The sequence below is a fragment of the Moschus berezovskii genome, chromosome X (genome assembly GCF_049115385.1).
Source record: "Moschus berezovskii isolate FMDL1 chromosome X, NW_MosBer_1.0, whole genome shotgun sequence".
Taxonomy (NCBI): Eukaryota; Metazoa; Chordata; class Mammalia; order Artiodactyla; family Moschidae; genus Moschus; species Moschus berezovskii.
Genome location: NC_142488.1, coordinates 56,711,615 through 56,735,675, shown reverse-complemented (window position 1 = coordinate 56,735,675; position 24,061 = coordinate 56,711,615). Strand labels below are relative to the sequence as shown.

The window sequence follows — 24,061 nt, the reverse complement described above, 5'->3', positions numbered from 1 at the left end:
AAGGTGATAAAGGCATTTAATGTTAAATACCTTGGCTGGAGCAACACCTTCTCAGGAGGGCCTTCCATAACCAGACTACCTAAAAATGCAACCTTCCCGCACAGATTTCCTCTTGTGCATGCTAAGTCACTTAAGCCATGTCAGACTCTTTGAGGCCCCATGGACTGTAGCCCACCAGGTTCCTCTGCCCATGGAATTCTCCAGGCAAGAAAACTGGAGTGGGTTGCCGTTTCCTACTCCAGGGGATCTTCTAGACCCAGGGATCAAACCTGCATCTCTTATGTCTACCTGCATTGGCAGGCGGGTTCTTAACCCCTAGTTACACCTGGGAAGCCCCATTTCCCCTTACCTTGTCTATTTTTCTCCATAGTAGTTATCACATATACACAACATATATTTACATATCTATTTAATTGTATATTCACATATGAATATAGACTATACACATTGTATGTGATATATTTATTATATATGTAGTTTGTTTGTTTGTTTGCAGCACTGCTCCCTTGTGGGATCTTAGTTGACCCACCAGTGATTGCCCTGAGCCTTGGGCAGTGAGAGGAGAGTCCTAACTGCCAGGGAATTCCCTACAGATGTAAATTATTTACATATTGATACTAGTTATCATATTATGTAAACTATGTAACATTTACAAATATTGATACATTTTGTTAGATACAATTTTTACATTTATGGGCTGTCTCTCTAGTCTGTCAGCTCCCTGAGGGCAAGGAAGATCCCTAGCACCTGGCCCACAGCTTGAGCTCTATAAGTGTCAAATGAATGAACTCCTTTGGTCACCTGAGCCTCAGCTTTTCCATCTGTAGGATGAATGTGCCTTTCCATCTGGAGTAACTTCCATGTTCTGATCCCTTTTCCTACCCACCTCACCCCACAGAGTACAGCTCCCGGAATTCCACAGCCCAGGTTCACATTTTCCAGTACCCTGGGCGCTCCTGCCCACCACGTGCACCAGGCACCCGTCCAACTGGACTACGACCCCCAGCATGCCACGCGCGTTCAGGAAGTACCACAACTCATAGGGGTGTCGGGGTCTGGCACGGGCTCCAAGAGCGCTGGGGCAGGGGAGGGCTCCCCTCTAGTTTAGCATCTGTGGTACGTCCCAAACGGGGGCCCTCCGAGGCCCCGCGCTTCCGAGCTCCGCGCAAACTCTGGCTCTTCTACGACTGAGGTGATTTGCTCTTCCGTTGCCCCGTGGCTTCGGCTCATCTCCAGCAGGAAGGCGAGGCTTCCGCCCGGCACAGGGGGTGAGCTGGATCACGGTCCCCCCAGTCCCCTGAACAGCAGTCGAAGGAGGGGGCTCAATTTCGGGGATTCTTGAAGGGGCATATTTGGGAGCTCTGAGCCCGGTGTGGCATTTAGAGGTGGCTGTTTTTGAGGGGACGCAAGTGGCGTTAGGGACTCAGGTGGGACTTTGAAGTCTGTTTTCCGAGTGTCCCTCGGAGGCAGGGTTTATTCCCCTTAGAGACCGGGTTTAGGGGGATGTTTGGGGCCACCCTTAGGATCCGTGTATGAATACTCTTGTCCATGGGGTAGGATTCGGTGTGCTTCCCAAGGGGAGACGCAAAGTTTGAGGTTCCTGAACTCAAGGCGGAATTTGGGGGGGGGGGCTTGATTCAGGAAGGGTCCTGGTGACGGTGGGAACAGGCGGGACCGACGTGGCATGTGGAGGAATCTAATGGCCTTTGTGACCTCACCTTCTATTATGATGTCTCACCGCGCTTGGGTATTAAAGGCTGAGAGACCGGACACATTGGGGCCCACATGTTGTTTTAGGAAGAGGAGCCCCCAGCCCAGGCTGTAGAAGGGACGCTGGAGCCTAGCGTGCTAGGCTCTTCCTGAGGGGACAGAGTGTCACCGGCTTTCCTTTGCCATGGCTTTATTCGCTATGCATGAGGAGATGAGCTGTTGAGGAAGACCATTTTGGCCCTTTTCGCACCTGGTTCGTTGGAAGTATCAGCTTGTGAGTTATTCACGAGGGAGCGGTTCATTGTACTTAAGGGGCGTGCTGAAAGGGGCGCCTTGCAGTCTGCCGGGCAAATTTAGATCACACTGATAAAGCGTGAAAAGGTGAGTAGCCGCCGGAGTTTTCTGTGGCTTGTCTAGGGGCATTGTGCATTATTCATGAGGGGCGTAGCTTTTAGGGTTTCCTCGGCACGATCCGCTGTTAGCTTTTCCTTAGAGGTTTCAGGATTTAAGTTTTGCGTCTCGCGAAGGGATGAGGCCTGGCGCATTGTTCATTCTTTGCTGCCCGATAATCCCAGATTATCAACAAAGACTCTAGATTCAAGTCACATCAATCCTTGCCAGCTGTGTGATCTTTGGCAGATCTGTGAACTTGAAAAAATGAGTCTGAGCATAATGGTGATCAGGTTAGTTTGCACTCATTTAGCAGCTTTATTAGACTATTTAATCCCCACAACAACCCTGGGAGGTAGGTTATTATCGTCCCACTTTATAGATGAGGAAACTGGGACACCAGGAGGCTAAGTAATTTGCCTAAGGTTACTCACAGTGAGTGGCTGAGCCACGACTGAAATCCAGTTAGTCTAGTTCGAGAGTCTGTAGTCTTAAATACCATAATGTCTCTCTCCCACCCACCCAATTCACTGGTACTTCTACTACTGTTAGTCATATAGCACCAGGTGGCCAGGCACTGTTCTGAGCCCTTTCTACATGTTTATTCATTTAAATTTCATCACAAGGTAGGTTACTATTGTTCTCATTTTATGGGTGGGGAAACAGTGGCCCAGAGAAGTGTCTGGTCCCAGGTCACAAAGCTAGTCGTCGATGGGTGGAAGTGATTTTTGTGAGGATTTGAGAACTCAGGAGGTCTCCTTTGACCTGAGACCTGAAGGAACTGATTACCTGCTCTGCATTCCTGAGACAAGTGGCACAACGCATGGAAAGGACTCACCCCATAGGAACCACCACATAGCAGGCGATCGGTTAATGTGATCTATTATTATTAAATAGAAATGTAGTGGATGTTTATTGTGTGCCTGGGGCTTTGGTATACAGTTGTACCTCTGGTAACCTGGTAGTCTGTGCTACCTATTTAACAAACGTTGGGTGGCCTTAGTGCTCTGTTTTACAGTGTAAATCTGGAAGGGTGTTTCAAGGCATTATTTTTTAGATAATGCCCCAAGTTGGGGGTTTCTCTGGTGTCTGGGTATACCCTCACCCATAACTAAATTTATATTAATACAAAATATTATATTTACATGTTACCTTTACGTTAATATATAATACTTTAAAAATGTAACAGTGCTCTGTTCCAGCACTGCTCTGAGTTCATTTCATAGTTTATACTCTCTTGTTTTCATAGTAACACATTTTCCCTTTATGATGTAGGTGGGTTCTATTACTACCCCCATTTTACGGTTGTAGAAACTGAGGCAACTGCCAAACGCAGGTAGTAAACCTGGATTTGGGTGGACCAAAGCAGCTCTGGTTCACGTGCAGTTAGTTAACAGTGGGGAGGAGGCAGCTCCACTTCCCCCTGGGTTTCCTCTGTGACTCTGCAGCATCTTTCATTATTCATGAACAGGAAGCGGTGATCGTGTTGCCTTGGCTGGAATACCATAATCCTTACTTGCTGGGCAGGGCTGTCTGGAGTATTTCTGTCCATCCAGCCTCATGCATAATTCATGAGTAACTGGGTGGGACCTTTCTTGACCTCTCTGAGTTTCCAGGTTGGGCTGCTGCAGCATCACTATTCATTATTCATGAGCTAGGTGAGAGTATTTTCTTGTTTAGCCCTATTTCCCTGTTTACAGGGTATTAGATGCAGCAGTGGGCCGACCTGTCTCTTTTGTCCTTGCCCACCTTATGCATTATTCATGAGATGTGGCCTCAGTCTCCTTGGCTTCCAGGCTGCAGCAGGATTATTCATTATTCATGAGCATTGGGGTGTGGCTTCCATGTTTTAACATTGGCTTTCTGGTTGCGGGGTGTTAGTCAACCAGCCACCCGTCCTCATGCATAATTCACGATCAGGGAGTGTGTCTTTGGTGGCCTTTCTGGGTTACCATGGTAGTCTGGCTGTAACAATGTATTCATTATTCACGTTGTCAATTACCTGTTTGCCTAGTTACTGCTACAGTAGCCACCAGATGGTGCTATTCCCCTTCGACTGATGTACGAACCGGTACCAGCATACCCGTTAATGATTCATTAACGGGCGCGGCCTGCCTACATCCGGGTTTCTGGGGGGTGGGGCCCAAGGTTTTGTTCCGGCCTCGGGCTTCGCGGCCGCCATCTTGTGTCGGCGGCGGCAGAGGTGAAGGAGGTAACAGGAACGAGCAGGACCACTACGATCCGGGGAGAAGTCGGCGGCGGCGATTTTAGGCGGCCCAGGCGGCGGGGAGGAGGAGGAGGAGGAGGGTAGCGGCCGGGCTTGGTTTCGGCTCCTAGAGGAGTTGGCGGCGGCGCGACCCGGGGAACCGGCATTGGTAACAAACGGCCTTTCTCAGCGCCTTGACCGGGGCTGGGGTTTCGAGATAGGATGGTGATGGGCCGGTGCTGGGCCAAGCTAATGTCGGGGCGGGTGGTGATGACTCGGACGGAGGGATCGTTGAAGAGAAGTGGGGGGTACATTTTGGGCGGGGCCGGTATTTCCCATCTGGGACCAGCCCAGTCCCTCGGGCTCCCAAAATCTGACCTTAGGCTCAGATCTCCAGAATCTGCTATTAGAGACTCATCCAGCATTCCTAATCAGGGACCTGGCCCTGTCCTGCGTCTTGTATGGCAGATCGGAACTTCCCCCCAGTCAGCAATGGAGAATTAAACGGGATCGACATTGGTCAAAGCCTCCTACCAGTGTATGTCATTAAAGACCTACCCCCAGAATCTTTCTTCATTCACCCTTCGTTCCTCAGAATTTGTCCTCGCAGCTTCCAAGAGGGGCCAAACCTCAGGGAGGGTCCATTTGGTTTCATTTAACCTTCTCTAGCATCTTCCTTCAGAACCACCCTCCACACGCACACACACACACAGTCTGTCCTTAGAGCTTTCAAGGAGTCTAGACCCTGTAAAAGGCTATTTGTGCTTGGCCTCCATGTCAGAGACCATTCCTCCACATCCCAGAGGTCTCCCAACCCACCTTGGCTCTAGCATCTTCCCTCCGAAACCCTTTTGTGCCAGCATTTCTATTCAGAGGTCTACTTCAGCATTCACCTTTAGAGACTGTTTTCATTCCTAGAATCTGTCCTTAAAGACTTCCTTTATTTTAAGAGAATGCCTCCTTTTTTCTTGTGGTCCCAGTATTCTCTTTAGAGACTATCTTTTGCGGGCCTCAACATTTCCCCCATCAGACACTCCTAACCCCCAGTATCTTCCCTCAGAGCTTCCCAGGGGACCAGACACCAGGGAGGAATTGCTTAGACACATAATCCTCCATCAGAGATCTCTCGGCCCTTGCAGACCCTGTTGGCTCCTAGCCCCTTGCATCAGAGACTTGCCTCTCAAATCCCACCCTTCACTCAACCTCTGCCTTCAAAAGTTGACCAGGGTTCTAGCTTCTCTCACAGATCGCTTAACGTTGCATCAGGCCTCAGAATCTGCCCTCAGAGCTTTCCAGGATCCCAGCACCTTCATTCAGGGTTTCAGCTTCGTAGGACCCCAACATCATGGTCAGTTGTCCCTTCCCACAACAGGTCCAGTTGTTTTCCATCAGAGTAGAAAACCCCTCCTCAGCACCGACTCTCAGAGCCTCCATGGGCTTCCACATAATTGGTCAGAGAAACCCTGCTTACTGAAATCTTTAGGGCCAGAACTGTCTGGGCTCAACCTCCCTCTTCCACTCCTCAGAGCAGTTGCAGTACCTAGCATGTACCAATCAGAGATCAACACGAGGCCTCTGTGCTCCATTAGAAATCCCTCCACAACCCCACCCTCAGCATCCACCCTTGTAGCCTCCTGGATCTCTGATATACAAGGTCAGAGACACCTTTTCCCTTGCAAGTCCCTGTTAATTTTGGTCAAAGATTTCCCTCTGCCACCATTGTAGACCCCCAGGGCCCCAGCATCCTCCTGATGGAGAGCACCCCCTGCCCCCAGATCCCATCATCTTCCTGAAACCCCCTTGGGCCCCAGAATCCCCCATCCATTCCCTGTGTAGCCACTGGGGCCTCCAGTGCAATTTCCCTGCCCTTTCTTGAAAGCTTTTCCAGAGACCCGGATTTGAGTCTTAACAACCTTGCCCAGTCACACCCTGGCTGTCCACCGCCCGCCCCGCCCCCACCCCGGACTTCTAACATCCCCTTTCCTGTCTCCCTCTGACCCTCCAGAGGCTCCGGCAACCGCTTCCTGATGATTCTCTTTTATATTCCTAGGGATTTCTCAGTTAATCCCTCTTAGGAGGCTTGACAGGCCCCAGCATCCTGTGCCCTACCTTCTCAGCGTGCTGATGACTTGACCCTGTGGCTGCCAGCTCTCAAGCCTGCTGCAGGGCTCCTACCTCAAACCGTCTCTGGTTTGGGTGGTAGAGAATGCTCAGGTTTCAAAATTAGCAGTTTGGAGCTCTCAGGCAAGCTCTGAAGTTCTCTGAGTCCTGGTTCAGGTTTGCTGAACATTTGGTGGTACATGTGTCCTAATTGGGGCCTGAGCATGTGTTGAGAGAGAAAAGGTATTGATTTTATACTTGGGGTGGAGGATCTTTAAATCTGCTCTGGGGTTTCTCCCCCAGACCCCTTTCTGCTTGCCCTGAGACTGGCCTGTTTGCAATCTCTGCAATTGAAGTCTTCTCTCAGATCATCTGCTGAAATCTGCTTAGACCCTCACTGCCAGCACTAGGGATCCAGATGTCGAAGTCTAGATAGCAGAGTTCTCTCTGGCCCTGGACCATTTCTAATTTCAGGTGCAGGGAGATGGTGTGTGCTCAACAACCAAATCAGTGGCAAGGCAAGGAGATAACTAAGTAATGGAGGCCTCTCTGGAAGTGTCTGGGGAGGAGCTTAAGTCGCTGAGTTCTGACCACAGACTTTGATTTTTTTAACCTCTCTAGCAGCCCCTTGAGGGTATTTCCATTTGTCCCTGCTTTGCGGAAAAAAAAAAATGGGGCTCAAAGGAAATGAGCTCACTACTCTGTCTCAGGAAGTCAGTCATGGAAAATGGAATTTGCCTTGGTCTCCCAACTAACTCACCAAGCTTCTTCTACCTAGGTTGGTTCTTGGCATTCCCAGCACTTCAGCTGGGTGCCTTGGACCGTAGTCAGCCTCCTGGGTACCCCTCCCTCACCTCTCATCTGTCAGCCATGTGGACTGTGCCCCAAGCTGGGTCCTGACTCTGTTCCCCCAGGAGGTGTTTGGCAAACGCCTAGCAAACAGTCTAGCACCAGCTGTGTGATGCTGGGCAAGTGACTGGAGTTTTCTGAGCCCTTGTTTTCTCATTTGTGGCATAGGTATAAGGTTATTTGGTTTGTGAGCATTGGTAGAACTAGACAAAGCCCCTTACCCAGAGACTGATGGGCAGTAAGTTCCTAGTAGATGTTAGGGTGCTCTTGTCATCTTGCTTAGTGCTAGCATGTGACAAGTGCCAAGGTGGCCTCCTAGGTACAGTGGGGGTACTTGGTGTGATTGGGTGTCAGAAAAGGCTCAGTGTAGGAGATGAGAGGCTTAGAGGTGCATTGGGGGTGAGGGGAAATGATTCAGAGTCCTGTCATCTCCAGTCTCTGGGTCCAGTCACCCCCTTGCTCCAAGATCTCACTTTCACAGCAGGCTGCATTATTCTGTCTCTGGGACCTAGTCCTCATGAGCTCAGGTTTTTCCATTTGTCTGGCAAGGACACTCAGCCCTGCCTTGCAGGGTCAGGACCATTGAGTGGATGAAACACCATAAGGTTAGGAGGCAGCCTGGGCTTCCAGGGTCAGCAGATCCTAGTATGATTCTAGCTTGGCCACTCTCTGTGGGGACCTCAGTCAAATCTCCAAAGTCCCTGAGTGGATTTTTTTTCTTCCAGTGTGAGTTGGAGGGTGGTCTTACTGATAGTAGTCCAAACCTCACAGAGCTGCCCTGAGGACAAAGTGAGACATAGCTCATAAAGAGCTTAGTTTGATATCTGGCACAGGGAGGACTCCTAATAAATACTCATTTATCATTGTTGACCTTTTTAAAGGACTCCATGCAGGGACAAGGCTTGGGAAGTGAGTATTTCCCCTCTGTCTCTGCAACTTCTTTTATTGGCTCTGGGTGTTTTCCCCACCCAGAGCTGGAGGTGGTGGGGAGGGGGTTGGACTTTGTGAAACTCTGCTGTGAACCCCTCTGGGAGCTGAGTTCTCGGCATAATATCTCCTGCCATCATGCCACCCTGGTACCTGTCGTTGGGATTAAGGGGAAGGAGAATGGCTCCTTGCTATTGCCTCCCTCCCTGCTCCATGTCAGGCTCTCTGGTCTGTGTTATATCTCATCATTTCAACAACTCCATGGGGTAGGTAAGTGGTATTCTCACCTGTGTTTTCCAGGCAAGGGAACCAAGTCCATAAGGGTTAAATGATATCTGTCGAGGAGTAGCACGGTCTCACCTGAAGCTACATCCTTCCTCTGACTCCCCGACAAGTGCATTCTTGTCACTCCTTTCCCCCCACAAGATTGGAGTCTCTCCCTCATTATGCTGGGCTGGGGAGAAAAGCGAATGGCCTGGTGGTCAACAGCATGGATTGCAAGCCAGACCACCTGGGTTCAGATCTTAGCTCTGACAGCTATGTGACCCTGGGCAAATCACCTCAGCTCTCTGTCTCCTCTTCTGTAAAATGGGGATATTAGCCCTTACATCTTCCCTTCCCCCCTAGTCATCACTAACCAGCAGGAACACCCCCATGCCCCAGGCTCACTTCTGATTTCTTTTATGCTCTCCAGATGTCCAGCTCGCCGCTGTCCAAGAGACGTCGCGTGTCCGGGCCTGATCCAAAGCCAGGTTCTAACTGTTCCCCTGCCCACTCTGTATTGTCTGAAGTGCCCTCGGTGCCAACTAACGTGAGTTTGTTCTTCCTAGAGACTGGCAGGGTGGGGTGGTGGGTGGGAACGTCTTCTTTGTCCCTGTCCTGTCTGTCCCGTCCCTCCTGCACATCTCCCTGAACCTAGTCTTCACCTCCATTTCTAGGGAATGGCGAAAAATGGCAGTGACGCAGACATAGATGAAGGCCTTTACTCCCGGCAGCTGTGAGTGGAGCCGAAGTTGGACTGTGAGGTGGGAGGGGGCTCTGAGTGGATAGGATCAGGAGGGCTTAACCCTGACCTATGACACCCTCTAACCTGGCAGGTATGTGTTGGGCCATGAGGCAATGAAGCGGCTCCAGACCTCCAGCGTACTGGTATCAGGCCTTCGGGGCCTGGGTGTGGAGATTGCCAAGAACATCATCCTCGGAGGGGTCAAGGCTGTCACCCTGCATGACCAGGGCACTGCCCAGTGGGCTGACCTCTCCTCCCAGGTTCCTCTTCCCATCTCCCTTCTTTGCCAAGGCCCCAGCCCTCTGGGCTACACAGCCAGTTCACTTCTTCCTACATTCCCCTTTGCAGTTCTACCTGCGGGAAGAAGACATAGGAAAAAACCGAGCTGAGGTCTCCCAGCCCCGCCTTGCTGAGCTCAACAGCTACGTGCCCGTCAGCGCCTACACCGGGCCCCTTGTGGAGGACTTTCTCAGTGACTTCCAGGTACCATGGGCCATCACCCGACCTCCTGCCCAGTTCTCCCTGCTCTGGTTTATTCATTTGATAAACATTTAATGGGCTATTCTGTGTGCCAGGTTTCACACTAAGGGTGCAGCAAGGGAATGCGAGCAGGCTTTAGACCCTGGGCCTGCTTCTTTAGGAGGAATATATGAGCCAGCAGACGGGAAGGCATAGTGGTTATGTGCACAGACTGGAGCCCAACTGCCTTGGCACGAGTCTCTCATTGTACTTGCATAACCGCGGGCCAGTCATGGAGTCTCCTGTTCTGCCTTTGTCTGTCTGCAGACATGGAAATTGTAGTAATGCTGACCTGACAAAGGTTTTGTGAGGGCTATGGACTAGCAGCTGGTTGTTGGTTAAATAAAAACTCTAGACTACAAAGAGGAGTTGTGGGAGCTGAAATTCTGCCCCAGGGTGTCCCTGCGAGCCAGGACACTGCTGCTGGACCCTGCTGTAGCCATGGGAGCTCACCCTGATGGGAATGGGTAGGCATTCAGGCAGAGAGCAGAGACCCAAGGATCATGGCTGAGCAGGTGTTTTAAGAATTGGGAGCAAGTGGGTGTGGTAGGAGTGAGCTCAGACTTTGGCTGATGACAAAGTTTTACTTCTGTGTCTCCCAGGGCATGGCAGGGCTGTAAACAGGCAGGAGTGGGTGTTGGCAAATGAAGGAGTCAGCTGTTATCCAGACTCTGTCCTCCCAGTTGCCTCTTTCCCTTGCCTGTCATAGTCTCGGGATTCACATTTCCTTTCATTGAATTTTGCTTGGGCTGAATCTGATACGTGGTAGATACTTTGTATTTGTGATAGAGAGCTGAACCAGCAAAGCCTTAAGGACCCTGTGAGCCTTCCTACCAGCCTTCCTCCATGATCGCTCCCTTTACCCTTCACCCTGGTACTGGGCCCTTGCCTGAGCTTCCACCTCTCCACAGGTGGTGGTCCTCACTAACAGCCCCCTGGAGGACCAGCTGCGGGTGGGTGAGTTCTGTCACAGCCGTGGCATCAAGCTGGTGGTGGCAGACACCCGGGGCCTGTTTGGGTGAGTGCCCCTGCCCTTTTCCACCCCAACCCCTGCCTTGCCCAAGAAAAGACCCCCAAGCTCTGACTGCCCTCAGCCCCCCTTAGGCCCTTGGGTTTTGGATGCTGTGTGTTTACCTTGCCCCAAGTAGCATGAGCGCAGTCTGATTCCCAACAGTGATGGGCTGAATTTGCTGAGCAAATACTCGCTGCATCTTGAGGGACACGTGCAGTCTCAGTGCGCGTGGGACTCAGGCATCAGCCCTGTTGTCTCCCTCTACAGGCAGCTCTTCTGTGATTTTGGAGAGGAAATGATCCTCACTGATTCCAATGGGGAGCAGCCACTCAGTGCTATGGTTTCTATGGTCACCAAGGTGAGGAGGCCAGCCTTGGGTCCTGGCAGGTGGATGGGCGGTCACAGGCCTTCCTGTCTGCTCCCAGTACCCTGAGCCTACCTCTGAGGTACTCCTCCTCCAACCAGGACAATCCCGGTGTGGTTACCTGCCTGGATGAGGCCCGACATGGCTTTGAGAGTGGCGACTTCGTCTCCTTTTCGGAAGTACAGGGCATGATTGAACTAAATGGAAGTCAGCCCATGGAAATCAAAGTCTTGGGTGAGCTAGGGCCAGGGGGGAACCGGGGGTGATAGGAGGTGTTTCCCTGGGCTCTGCATGAGGGGAGACACATCCTGGGTATCTGAGATGAACCAGAGGTAGAGTCTCCTAAGGTCTACCCAGTAGGGTGTGGGGGAGAAGTGCTGTCTTGTGTTTGAGCTGTTCATAGAATAGGCCCCTGATGTCTGCACTGAGGGGAGGCGAGGTCTCTGGTGTTTGAACAAAGATCAGAGAATCCACTTGTGTCTGAGCTGATTCAGACAGGGAGCAGAGAACGTCTTCCATTTAGACTTGGGGTTCAGAGACGTGGGGTCCCATGGGTGCTGGGTCTGGGGTAGAGGGGAGATGGTTTCTGAAGTTCGAGTGGAACCCAGGATGGAGAGGAGATTACTCCTGATGTCTGAGCTGGGTCAGGAATGGATTTTCCTTCATTTCGTAGGTGGTTGTAGGTTTTAGGGAGAGTGGGTGTCCTGACAGTTTCCCTGTCTATCCTAGGTCCTTACACCTTTAGCATCTGTGACACCTCCAACTTCTCTGACTACATCCGTGGAGGCATCGTCAGCCAGGTCAAAGTACCCAAGAAGATCAGCTTTGTGAGTGTGAGGGGCTGGGGCTGGGCATCTCACAGTTCTCAGTTCTTCTCTTCTGATTCTGATGCCCCACTTCCCACAGAAATCCTTGCCAGCATCCCTCGCAGAGCCTGACTTTGTGATGACAGACTTTGCCAAGTATTCCCGCCCTGCCCAGCTACACATTGGCTTCCAGGCCCTACACCATTTCTGTGCTCAGCATGGCCGTTCCCCTCGGCCCCACAATGAGGTGGGTGTGGGTGAGCCAAGCCCGGGCAGGTGACCTTGGCACTGCAGGCCGACTCTGCCCCACTACCTACACCTCTCGCCCCCGACACAGTGACCTAACAGGCACGCTCTTGGTTCCTTTGGCCCCACTAGGAGGATGCAGCAGAGCTGGTGACCATAGCCCAGGCTGTGAACACTCGATCCCTGCCCGCAGTGCAGCAGGACCACCTGGATGAGGATCTCATCCGGAAGCTAGCATATGTGGCTGCTGGGGACCTGGCTCCCATAAATGCCTTCATTGGAGGCCTTGCTGCCCAGGAGGTCATGAAGGTCAGCATAGGTGGAAAAGGGCAGGGTTGGGGTAGGCCAGGCGCCTTCCTGCCTCTATCACTTGTCCAATCTGCATGAGGCCCCAGGTAAGCACTGACTACTTCCCCTCTCCTGCCCATTCTCCAGGCTTGCTCTGGGAAGTTTATGCCCATCATGCAGTGGCTGTACTTTGATGCCCTCGAGTGTCTCCCTGAAGACAGAGAGGCCCTCACGGAGGACAAATGCCTCCCGGTATGTGAGTAGGGCCCTGGGGGAGGTGACATAGGGGGCATTTCTGGTGAGGCTGCTCTCTGACCTTTCTCCCTTTGCATTCCTCAGCGCCAGAACCGTTATGATGGACAGGTGGCTGTATTTGGCTCAGACCTGCAGGAGAGGTTGGGCAAGCAGAAGTACTTCCTGGTGAGTGATCCGCTGGGACACCTGCTTCCTTCATATCCCTTGGCCTCTGGCTGCCTGTTATGGGGTCTCTTGCCACCTGAGGGGAGTGTCTTTTGGTTCTTGTATCTGTATCACATGATTTTTGGCATTTTTTTTATCTTGGGAAAGCCTAGTATGTCCTTCTGTTTCCCCCATCTGTGCCTCCACCCTCAGATGACTAGGTTATTTTCACAGCCGTGGCACTTAAGGATGTGGCACTAGACACCCCTCTCTTGCTGTCTTCTGGGGAGTGAGAGTACAGAGTGATGAGTGACTTCATGCTGACCTGCATCACCCTGACCCAGACACTCTGTGTCTCTTCTTGGTTGTCTTCTAGGTGGGTGCAGGGGCCATTGGCTGTGAACTGCTCAAGAACTTTGCCATGATTGGGCTGGGCTGTGCAGAAGATGGAGAAATTGTTGTCACAGACATGGACACCATTGAGAAGTCAAATCTGAACAGACAGTTTCTGTTCCGGCCCTGGGATGTCACTGTGAGTGTGGTGGGGGGTGGAGGTGGTACTTTGTCATCTTGTTTTCCTCTTGACTTTTGTTCCCATTCTTCCTAGAAAGGGGGCTTTACTGCCTTTTTCTTTCCTTCAGCTCTCCCTCAGTTTCTGTCACTCGTTCAATGAACACTGAGTACCCTTCCATTGAATCCACCGTTTTTCATCTCCTGTTTTCTTTTCTTTACCTCTTATGAAAGTTGGTTGGGACAGTGTGTTGGGGGTCCCAAGTTCAGTTATTCACTAGGGGGACTCACAGGACTCAGCATATAGTCATACTCAGGGCTATGATTTTTTCCAGTGAAAGAATACATAATAAAATCATCAAAGAGAAGTCTGGGGGAGACCAGGCACAAGTTTCCAAGACTCTCTCCTAGTGGAGTTGCACAGGACATGTGTAATTCCCCTAGCAGGGAGTTGCAACAACATATGTGAAATGCTGCCAATCAGGGAAGCTTGTAAGAGACCCAGTACCCAAGGATTTTACTGTGGGCTGGTCATGTAGGCACCCTCTTCTGGGAACATCTGCAAATTCCAGACTCCTGGAAGAAGACCAGGATTTCGGCCTAAACCATAGGGTTTGCATAAGCAGCCTAGGCACAGTGAGCAGCCTTTACCAGGTGGGGAATGGCAAGAACTCTTGAAATCCATGTTTCCAGACTGCAGCCAAGGCCCAACCTGGACAGGAGGCCTCTTTCCTAGGAGAGCACTTGTGCTAGGTTCACTGTTCTCTGCACAGATAGAAGCTAGGTTATACGGGGATCTAGCTAGTAAGCCTTCTGTGGGGAACAGTGTCATTGCCTGGCCAGGATTGACTCCCCTTTTGTTCATTTATTCACCAAGTAGTTATCCAGGTAGGTGCTGTTGTAGGTACTTGCAGTACACCGAGGAAACAAAGATAGGTGGGGTGGGGACAGAGAGCAAAGAATAAACACAGTGCAAAAATGAAGTTTATGCTCAGCGTTCCTGGTAAGTGCTCTGCAGAGGAAAGAGCAACAGCAGGATGAGGGAAGTGGACAGGCCAGGGAGATCAATTTGCAGTTTTGATATGTGGTTGAGGAAGGGCTCATCTCTGCCAGCTTGGAGGGCATGAGGGAGTAGAGTTCCTCAACCACTCAGGCCAAGATGCTGAGATGGGAGGGGAGTAGGAGATAAGCTGGAGGAAATGGGGACCAAGTCATCTTACATTCAGTGGAGGTTGGGAGCAAGGGAGGGTTTTCAGCAGAGGAAGGATATGACCTGACTCGAACTCCTTTTTTTTTTTTTCCGAACTCCTTCTCTGTATGCTAAGATTGTTTTGTTTGGGGGGAATGTTCCCCAGCCTAGGTGCCATTACCTGAAAGAACAATGGATGTTGGGTAGGCAGAAGGACAGACGGCTGGCCTGTTGTCTCCAATCTATGCTTGTCCACTGCTTCTCTTTCCACCGAACCCCTGGCATATCTGTCCCTGCCCCAGCCCTGTGGTACTGTCACGACCTGTCTCCTGCCAAACCAGGGAGCTTCCTGAACTCAGGGCCTAGTTCTTCGCAGCATTAAATATGCCAGCCTTCAGGAGGACAGCTCCGTAGAGGTTCTCTGGCTGCACACATGAATAACTGAGTTTTGTTCCCCCATTCCCACTCTCACCCCCCTTAGAAATTAAAGTCTGACACAGCTGCTGCAGCTGTGCGCCAGATGAATCCTCATATCCGAGTGACAAGCCACCAGAACCGTGTAGGTCCTGACACTGAGCGCATCTATGATGACGATTTCTTCCAAAACCTGGATGGTGTAACCAATGCCCTGGATAATGTGGATGCCCGTGAGTTTGGAGGCGGGTGAGGAGGTCAGGGGCCAAGTTGCCAAGTTACGTGTATGCGTGCACGTGTGTGTGTGTGTTTTGGAGATGTCTATCTTCCTGCCTCCTAATGTTCCGTTTTGCCATTCATGTTGTGTTGTGACCCCCACCCCCAGGCATGTACATGGACCGCCGCTGCGTGTACTACCGTAAACCACTGCTGGAGTCGGGCACACTGGGAACCAAGGGCAACGTGCAGGTGGTGATCCCCTTCCTAACAGAATCTTACAGCTCCAGCCAGGACCCGCCTGAAAAGTCCATCCCCATCTGCACACTGAAGAACTTCCCCAATGCCATCGAGCACACCCTGCAGGTGATCAGCATTGGTGGGAGAGGGCAGGGAGCAGGCACCCTGGCCTCATGGCTACCGGCCCCTCTGCTTTTTCTCTAAACCTCTCTCTCTTACTTTCCATCTTGTAGCCTAGATTGCTAGAATGATCCATTTCTTTTTCTCTCTTTTTTGGGAAAATTTTCAACATTTAGGGCATCCCTGATAGATCAGTTGATAAAGAATTCACCTGCAGTGCAGGAGACCCTGGTTCGATTCCTGGATCAAGAAGATGCACTGGAGAAGGGATAGGCTACCCACTCCAGTATTCTTGGGCTTCCCTTGTGACTCAGCTGGTAAAGAATCTGCCTGCAATGTGGGAGACCTCGGTTCTATCCCTAGTTTGGGAAGATCCCCTGGAGAAGGGAAAGGCTACCCACTCCAGTATTCTGGCCTGGAGAATTCCATGGACTGTATAGATTGCAGCCTATATTGCTAGAATGATCCACTTATTTCTCTCTTTTGGGAAAATTTTCAACATTTAGACAAAATACAAAGAACAGTACGAGGAACACGCCAATACTCTTAGATTTAACATTTGTTAATGTTTTTGCCACATTTTCTTAGATTCATGTGTACTGTGGACATCACAATGCTTCACTCCCTATACTTCTTCAAAGGAAAGCTATATTCCCACATAAAAACAGGGTCTCAGCACTGGTGACAGTTGGGGCCCGGTATTTCTTTGTCATGGGGGCATCCTAAGCACCATAGGATGTTTAGCACAATTCCTGGCTTCTATCCACGAGATGCCAATGGCACCCCCTTCTGTTTGTGACAACTAAAAATGTCTTCAGACATTGCTAGGTGTCCCCTGGGGGGGCAGAATCACTCCCAGGTGAGAACTGCCGCGTCTGGCCAAAACACCACCTTCATGTTGAACAATGTTAGTGGTAATTCTTACTGTCTCTCCTGGTTACTTATTTGTCTCTAACACTCAGTCCATATTCATGTGTCCCCTGCTATTGCTCCAAATGGGTTTAACAGCTGGTTTTCCAGGATGATTTTGTTGGTATGATGCACATACATATATAATACACAGCAGCGCACATATTATCTGCCTGGAGGTTTTTACAAAATTTACATATCTAGGTTATCCAGCACCTAGGCCTCAAATCAGAACCTGAGGATAACCATTGTGCTATCAGATGATTCTTACTGCAGTCTTTGAAAGCAGACCATTCAGAATGTTTAGTTGAAGTATGGGGTATGGGAACAAAATAGGGAGAGAAAAGTTTCCTCCATCACTTTCCCTTCCACCTCTCCAGTCCCAGGCTGGTTGTGTTTATATTTGTGCACCTGCCACAGTGTCACTAGGCCTTGAGTGACCTTGAACTTAGCTTCTCTGTCTCATGGAATGGAATTGACAGTGGTGTATACCTCACAGGGTTGCTGTAAAGCACTTAGCATTCACTATGTATCTGGTGCTATTTTAAATAAACTATAAATGTATATATACATACTTGCAACCCCTGCGGTACTTAGGACTGTTACTGTATCTATTTGGGAAAGACCAGCACAGAGTTAGGTGTTACTGTGTATTCCTGAAGTCGCAAAGTTAGATAGTATGTAACAGCTGGATTTGAACCTAGATCTCACAGCTGTGTCCTCCAAACCCCCTCAGAGGGCAGAGCCTCTGTTCAGTTTGCTGCTGAATCTTCAGGACCTGTATAGAAATTATTTTTGTGTTTGGTCTGAATTTTCATTTTTCTTTTATTTTAAAATTTTAACATATACATAATTTTATTTTTATTTAGACATGACATACTTCAAGTAAGGTATACAGATCTTAATGTTTTTTCACACATTCACTAGTGTGACCACTTTCCAGGTCAAGTTCATTAGTTTTCCAGTTGAGGTGTTAAGGGGTCGAGGAGTGGGGAAGATTGCGGGTGGAAGGCTTACCTTCTCCCAGGGCAGCTATGTTCTTCCCATTGTATTTGTTCACTGATGGTGTTTCTAACGCTTCCAGAAGTCCGTTTTGTCCACCATTGCCCCCTGTAATCTGTTTGTCTGTAGTGGGCTAGAGATGAGTTCGAAGGCCTCTTCAAGCAGCCGGCAGAAAACGTCAACCAATACCTCACGTAAGTAACCAAATGTCCCCTCAGCCCACCCCCTGCCCGCCAGTCAAGGCATCCTGGCTGCTTTCCTCATTGCTGTGACACCCAGCACAGGCACACTTCTCAAATGAATCTGTGAATGAGCCTTGGGCCTCATTCCATTGGCGGTCAGGATTAGCTTTCTCTAGAGAAAGTGAGGTTTCCCTGGAGCCCACTCCTGAGACTGCTGTGTAATCCTGCCCCTTTGACCCCCCAAATTCCTGATAGAGACCCCAAGTTTGTGGAGCGGACCTTGCGACTGGCGGGCACCCAACCCCTGGAGGTGCTGGAGGCCGTGCAGCGCAGTGTTGTGCTGCAGCGGCCACAGACCTGGGCTGACTGTGTGACCTGGGCCTGCCACCACTGGCACACGCAGTACTCTAACAACATCCGGCAGCTGCTACACAACTTCCCTCCTGATCAGGTAACATCCACTTGCCAGGTCCACTTGGCAGAATGCGTTTTTCCGTAATGGGAGCCTGCTGTGAGTTCTTTGGCTTCTCCTGGGGATTAATCCAGCTGTGGCACATGCCCCAAGGTGTGGGGAGTCTCAGAAAAATGATTAAACTTGACCTATTTTTGCCATCCCCTTTCCTTCCAGCAAGAGACTTTCATTTTTGTTTCCCTTACCTGTGGGGTGGGATGACTCATCCACCTCCTAGGACATAGCGATCATAGAGGAAAAATCTTGGCGTTAAGAGCTCAAGAAATCAGTGGGGGTTCAACTCCCAGCACCATTTGCACTTGGGCAAGTCACATAGCTTCTCTCTGTACTTCAGTTTCCTTGTCAGTAAAGTAGAGGTGGTAATAATTACCTCATGAGGGTTCTTGTGAGGATTTCTTGGTATTTGTTAATATTAACTCAGTAACAGTACCTGGCAGTTCATAAGAGTTTGTTAAGTGGCTGTGTCTTGGCACAGAGTGAGTGCCAGGAGTTCTTTCATCAATGCCCTGGCATCAGAACTTCCATTCACAGGACGCTTACAGTCTGGGTTGTTCATGATTGACTCCATACCCTGCCATGCATGCCCAGCCAGGGCTAGTGAATAGGGCACGCCCAAGGCCCAGGTGAGAAGTTAGGATTGCTGGAGAGGCTCCAGTTTTAGATCCTGCTCAAAAATCTCTCCACTTCTTTAGCTCACAAGCTCAGGAGCTCCATTCTGGTCTGGGCCCAAACGCTGTCCACACCCACTCACCTTTGATGTCAGCAACGTAAGTCTCCTTCTTGGGGTCTCCTTGGGTCAGGTGGAGAGTGGGTGGGAGGGAAGGAGGACGAGACTCCCCAGGTGAGGGCAGACGTGCTCACCCTTCCGGGCCCTGCCTTCTCCCAGTCCCTCCATCTGGACTACGTGATAGCTGCTGCCAACCTGTTCGCCCAGACCTACGGACTGACAGGCTCTCAGGACCGAGCTGCTGTGGCCACGCTCCTACAGTCTGTGCAGGTCCCTGAGTTCACCCCCAAGTCTGGAGTCAAGATCCATGTTTCTGACCAGGAGCTGCAGAGCGCCAATGCCTCTGTGGGTGAGGATGTTTGGCCCCTCTGCCGGGAGTTACTGCCCCACTGGTCCTCTGCCCAGTGCAGCCTCCTCACCGGTTCTCTGCCCCTGGCACTGCTGTGCAACCCTGTCCTGAGACTTCCTTCTTAATCTGTTTGTCTGGAGGTGTGATTTCCGCCAGTGGTCTGGTTCCTTTGGTATCTGCCCCCATCTTCTCACCCCTGTGTTCCTCCATGTGTGTCTTCACCGAGATGTTACCCTCCACATAGTTTTCCTCATCCCCCTCTTCATATTTCCACCCCAGTTCCCCATCTCTCTCCCCCAGCTCATGCTCTCTGTCGGGTGAAGGGCCAAACAGTTGACTCTTCTAGGCCATATAGTGTCTGCAGCTAATGATCTCTGCAGTTGAAGCCCCAAAGCAGCCATACATGATGAATGAATGTGGCTGTTTTTATTTTCTCCCATGTCTCCCATCTTTTTCCCAAATATCTACCCCTCATGTTCTTCTCTATATTTTTTCTACTTCTGCATTTCACCCATATTTCCTTCATCTTTTTCTCATATACATGTACATGTATTTGTATATGTATAAAACATATAAAAAAAGGTACATGTAAAATGTGTATAAACATTGTGTGTGTGCGTGTATACACTCAGACACAGTGTATGTAGACTATATATAGGGTGTACAGTCTTCTCACATCTCACCCTCTATATATGCCCCTATTTTCTACTTTTTTGTATCTTCCTCCCATCTTAACCACATCTGCATACTTCTCCCAACTTCCTCTCTGTATATCTTCCCCTGCCCTTTTCCCCTGTATCCTCCATGTCTCCCCACCTCTCTGCATCATTCTCCCTGAGATCTCCTGCTCTCCCATCCTTATCTGTCCATCCCCACTTTCTCCTAATGTCTTTGTTTCAGTTCCTTAGTCTCTAGAGATACCTCTGTTACCTCTCTTGATATTCCACACTGCACCCCTCCCGCCCCAATCTTCTTCAGGTTTGTACTCTGTTGTCCTGCACTGTTTCTTGCCATTGTCCCTCGTCTCTCCCAGGATGTCTTTCCTTTTCAAATCCTTTGTCTCCCTGAACACCTTTTGCCCCACTTGTTTCTACGTCAGACCCTGGCCTTGGGTCTAAAGTGTTGATGGTGTCCCTCTCTCCCTGCAGATGACAGCCGTCTGGAAGAGCTCAAGGCCACATTGCCCAGTCCCGAAAAGCTCCCTGGGTTCAAGATGTACCCTATCGACTTTGAGAAGGTGCTGGGTGGGGGCCCCAGTAGGCAGTGGGGATGGGCTAAGCATAGGTGGGCTGGACAGAACAGGCTTCTGGGGATCGGGAGGCAGCCCCAGGCCTTTGTGGGATTGGATCATGGGCCTGCTATGCAGCCCTGAACGGATGATCTGAAAGCCCAGCAGGTAATTGCAGTGGATACTTGTACCCCCAAAGGCCAGGAATCCTCTTCTTCTGATTCTCTCCTATTGTCTCTCCACCCTCCTCCCTTAACCTCTCACTCATCAAAGGATGATGACACCAACTTCCATATGGATTTCATTGTGGCGGCATCCAACCTCCGGGCAGAGAACTATGACATTCCCCCTGCAGACCGGCACAAGGTGAGGCAAACCCAAACCCAACGTTCCACCCCCTCCCGGGCTGGATTTGCCCACATTTCATTCCTTCTTTAGACTCAGCCTCTTCTACTCTTAACTTCCACCTTCCTTGATCCTTTGCTGCCTCACAGAGCAAGCTGATTGCCGGAAAGATCATCCCAGCCATTGCCACAACCACAGCAGCCGTGGTTGGCCTTGTGTGTTTAGAGCTGTACAAGGTGGTGCAGGGGCACCGACAGCTTGACTCCTACAAGAATGGTTTCCTTAACTTGGCCCTGCCCTTTTTTGGCTTCTCCGAGCCCCTTGCAGCACCTCGTCACCAGGTGAGGGTCTACATTAGGAAGTGGGTTTGTGGGTGGGATGTTTGTTTGTAGAGTTGGCTCTAGTTTGCTTCATAGCCTGTCACCAGGAGAGGGTTTCTGTCAATGTGTACCTTCTTCCTTCGTGTACACCCTTGTTCATTCATTCACTTACCATGTTTTTTTTTAAGTACCTTCTATGTGTTAAGTAGGTATCTGACTGTGGAAGCCCTCAGAAAAGATATTTGAATATTAGATTATGATTAATAACTGCACAGAAGTAGCACCCAACATTTATTGAGTGCTTACTATGCTCAGTGCTTTTACTTGCTTCATTCATTTATGCACTCAAATATTTATTGAGCACCTACTGTGTGCTAGGTACTCTTAACAGGTGCTACGGTTATTTATATTCCTGAAATAGAGTGATACAGTAAACGATTTTGGAACTTCCAAAAAAGAACAAGATAAGGAGAACTTGGGAATACCAGGGGGCAAGGGGATGGATTTAGGATTTTAAATATGGGATAGTCAGGAATGGCCTTAAGGAGAAGATGACATACGAGTCCAGACTTGGAGGAGGTGAGAAGACAGGCCAGGCCTTGCCAGAAAGGCATTCCAGAAAGAGGGACCAGTGTCTGCAAGGGTACTGAGGTAGGAGTGTGCCTGGCCTGTTTGAGGAAGAAGTCATTAGAACAGAATGTGGAAGAGGATGAGGGGATAGGAAATGAGCAGAAGAGAATAGGATTCCATGATGTAAGGCCTTGTCTCCGTTATCATAAGGGTTTCACTGCTTACTCAAGGCCAGACAAAAGCCACAAGAATGTTTTGGACAAAAGAGGCTTGTGGTCTGTCTTAGCATGTCCGCATAAGTGAGGGGGAGACTGATGGGGTTTGGTGCCTTGGTGGCCCCCATCCCATAGATTGCTACTTTCCCCACAGTACTATAACCAAGAGTGGACGTTGTGGGATCGCTTTGAGGTACAGGGTTTGCAGCCTAACGGTGAGGAGATGACCCTCAAACAGTTCCTTGACTACTTCAAGGTAAGAGCCCTTTCTGACTCTCCCCCCACCTGGGGGTGGAGTGTGCAGGTGACTGACTGGCCTGTCCACCCCTTTGACACTGCTGTCCTCCCCCTCTTCCAGACAGAACATAAGTTGGAGATCACTATGCTGTCCCAGGGCGTGTCTATGCTCTACTCTTTCTTCATGCCAGCCGCCAAGCTCAAGGAACGATTGGATCAGCCGTGAGTTGGGTGGTGGGGAGCCTCAACTTGCAGCTGTCCCATTGCTGCTCACTGCCCCCAGGTACCTGCCCCTTCTCACTTACCTTTTGCCTCCCTGACCCTCTGCTCCCTCGTCCCCAGGATGACCGAGATTGTAAGCCGTGTGTCAAAACGAAAGCTTGGCCGCCATGTGCGAGCACTGGTGCTTGAGCTGTGCTGTAACGATGAGAGCGGCGAGGATGTTGAGGTCCCCTATGTACGATACACCATCCGCTGATCCATGTCCTCTCCTGCAGACTGACCCCAGCCCCCATCTCCAGATCCCTTCCATCTAAGGGCTCCCATTTGACCTCTGGCAGTGGCCCAGCTAGCCAGGCTTGGTGTTCCCCTCTTCATCCCCGTACCTGAACTCCTCTTGCCGCTGCTTTCTACCTTGTTCGGAACCTGACTCCTAATAAAGAATTGTTAACCCAGATGTGGCATACCCTGCTGGTTCCAGGGAAAGAAGGGACTTCCTGGAGTTGTGTAGTTCATGTGGTAACCCAAAGGGCTCAGCCTCACCCCAGCTGCCAGCATCCCAGGGAGAGAAAATGTGGGAATTGCCATGTCTTCCCCCCTCTCCTTCCTGCCTAGGAAGAAGTGGCAGCATGGGTGAGGCCATAGAGAGCAGGTATCTAGGTCTCTGTGACTTCATTGGAGCTGGGTTCAAATTAGCCTTCTCTGTCTCTATGTCCTAACTTCCTGCCTTATTGATTTTGAGAGGTAGTAAAGAATAGTGTTTGAACAAGTCCTTTAACTTCTCTAACCTTGTTCCTTCTCTGTGAAGGAAAACGTATGGCAACCAGTCAGCCAGGACTTGGTCACTGTGGCTTATGTCCTTGGGGAAGATCCCTTCCCACCTGAATCGAAGCATTCAGACCCTGGAAAAGCCTTCAGCATCACAGTTCCCAGTGCCAGGAATGCCTGTGGTGCCCTTTGTTCAACTTCCCTGCTGAAGGGAGGGCTCAACAGTTCTGCTGGACTGAGGAATGCCAGTGTTTGTGCATACTTTGAAGTTTTGATGAAAATATTTAGCTGAGAACATCTGTGGAGGAAAAGCCTCTTTCCTGTCCCTCGGGTCTGGGTTTCTTGTCATGAGGCTTCCCACCTGTGAGAGTCAGCTGTGGGTTGTTGATTGGTTAGAGCAGGCAGTAGGAGGCCCACCACAAACCCCACCAGGACTGCAGAACTTCCAACATTCTGTCTTAGGTCTTGGCTGAGCACACCAGACAGTTGAAAGCACCAGTCTGACTGGCCACGTGGTGCCAGAGGATGCCATTCATAACCACTGTCTTTCACCCAGCCAGATTTCCAACTTTTTCCTTTTCCATTTAGAAATTCCTTCACTCAAACCTGAGTGTTGGGAATTGCACAGCCTGGCCTGAACTTGACCTGACAGCCATCACAGCCTGTCTGCACAACTGTTGCCTCCTGGGCCAGCTCCAGACCCCAAGGACAGCATATACCTTTGCCTACCTCTCTCTGGTTACTTTTCTTGGCCTTTGCTGCTTGGGTGACCTCATCCTTCCATACTTTCCTTCATTCTCCACCAGGACATTAGGGATTAAAGTGCTTTACCTCTGGGATCCATTTACTGGTCATGCTGGCTGGCTAGGTCAAGTGGAGAGGTTTTCCCACTACAGGTACCTTGTCCATTATTGCTGTTCCAGAGTACCCGAAACACTCTGCACCTCTGTCCACTGTTTTTCCTGTTGCGGCATCTGAGGCTTGCACACGAACTTGATTTCTCTGCT

General features: G+C 50.3%; 1 protein-coding gene across 3 annotated transcripts; it reads left to right on the top strand.

Annotated features, from left to right (window-relative positions):
* Nucleotides 1-1,123: 1,123 nt before the first annotated feature.
* UBA1 (ubiquitin like modifier activating enzyme 1) lies at nucleotides 1,124-22,741 on the top strand. 3 transcript variants are annotated; one of them, XM_055437745.2, is made up of 27 exons: nucleotides 4,319-4,475; nucleotides 4,742-4,844; nucleotides 8,877-8,993; nucleotides 9,121-9,179; nucleotides 9,280-9,448; nucleotides 9,537-9,671; nucleotides 10,619-10,725; nucleotides 10,987-11,077; nucleotides 11,185-11,317; nucleotides 11,813-11,910; nucleotides 11,990-12,136; nucleotides 12,268-12,444; nucleotides 12,571-12,675; nucleotides 12,763-12,843; nucleotides 13,199-13,354; nucleotides 15,003-15,168; nucleotides 15,321-15,517; nucleotides 17,552-17,616; nucleotides 17,860-18,055; nucleotides 18,769-18,843; nucleotides 18,963-19,152; nucleotides 20,301-20,389; nucleotides 20,654-20,746; nucleotides 20,875-21,066; nucleotides 21,985-22,086; nucleotides 22,189-22,289; nucleotides 22,410-22,741. In XM_055437745.2, exons 3-27 carry the CDS (start codon nucleotides 8,877-8,879, stop codon nucleotides 22,543-22,545), a joined length of 3,177 nt encoding a protein of 1,058 aa, XP_055293720.1. In that variant the 5' UTR covers nucleotides 4,319-4,475; nucleotides 4,742-4,844; the 3' UTR covers nucleotides 22,546-22,741. The 3 variants fall into 3 exon arrangements, with proteins under 3 accessions (XP_055293717.1, XP_055293720.1, XP_055293716.1); XM_055437742.2 differs by lacking the exons at nucleotides 4,319-4,475; nucleotides 4,742-4,844 and adding an exon at nucleotides 1,124-1,268; XM_055437741.2 differs by lacking the exon at nucleotides 4,742-4,844.
* The last annotated feature ends 1,320 nt before the right edge of the window (nucleotides 22,742-24,061 follow it).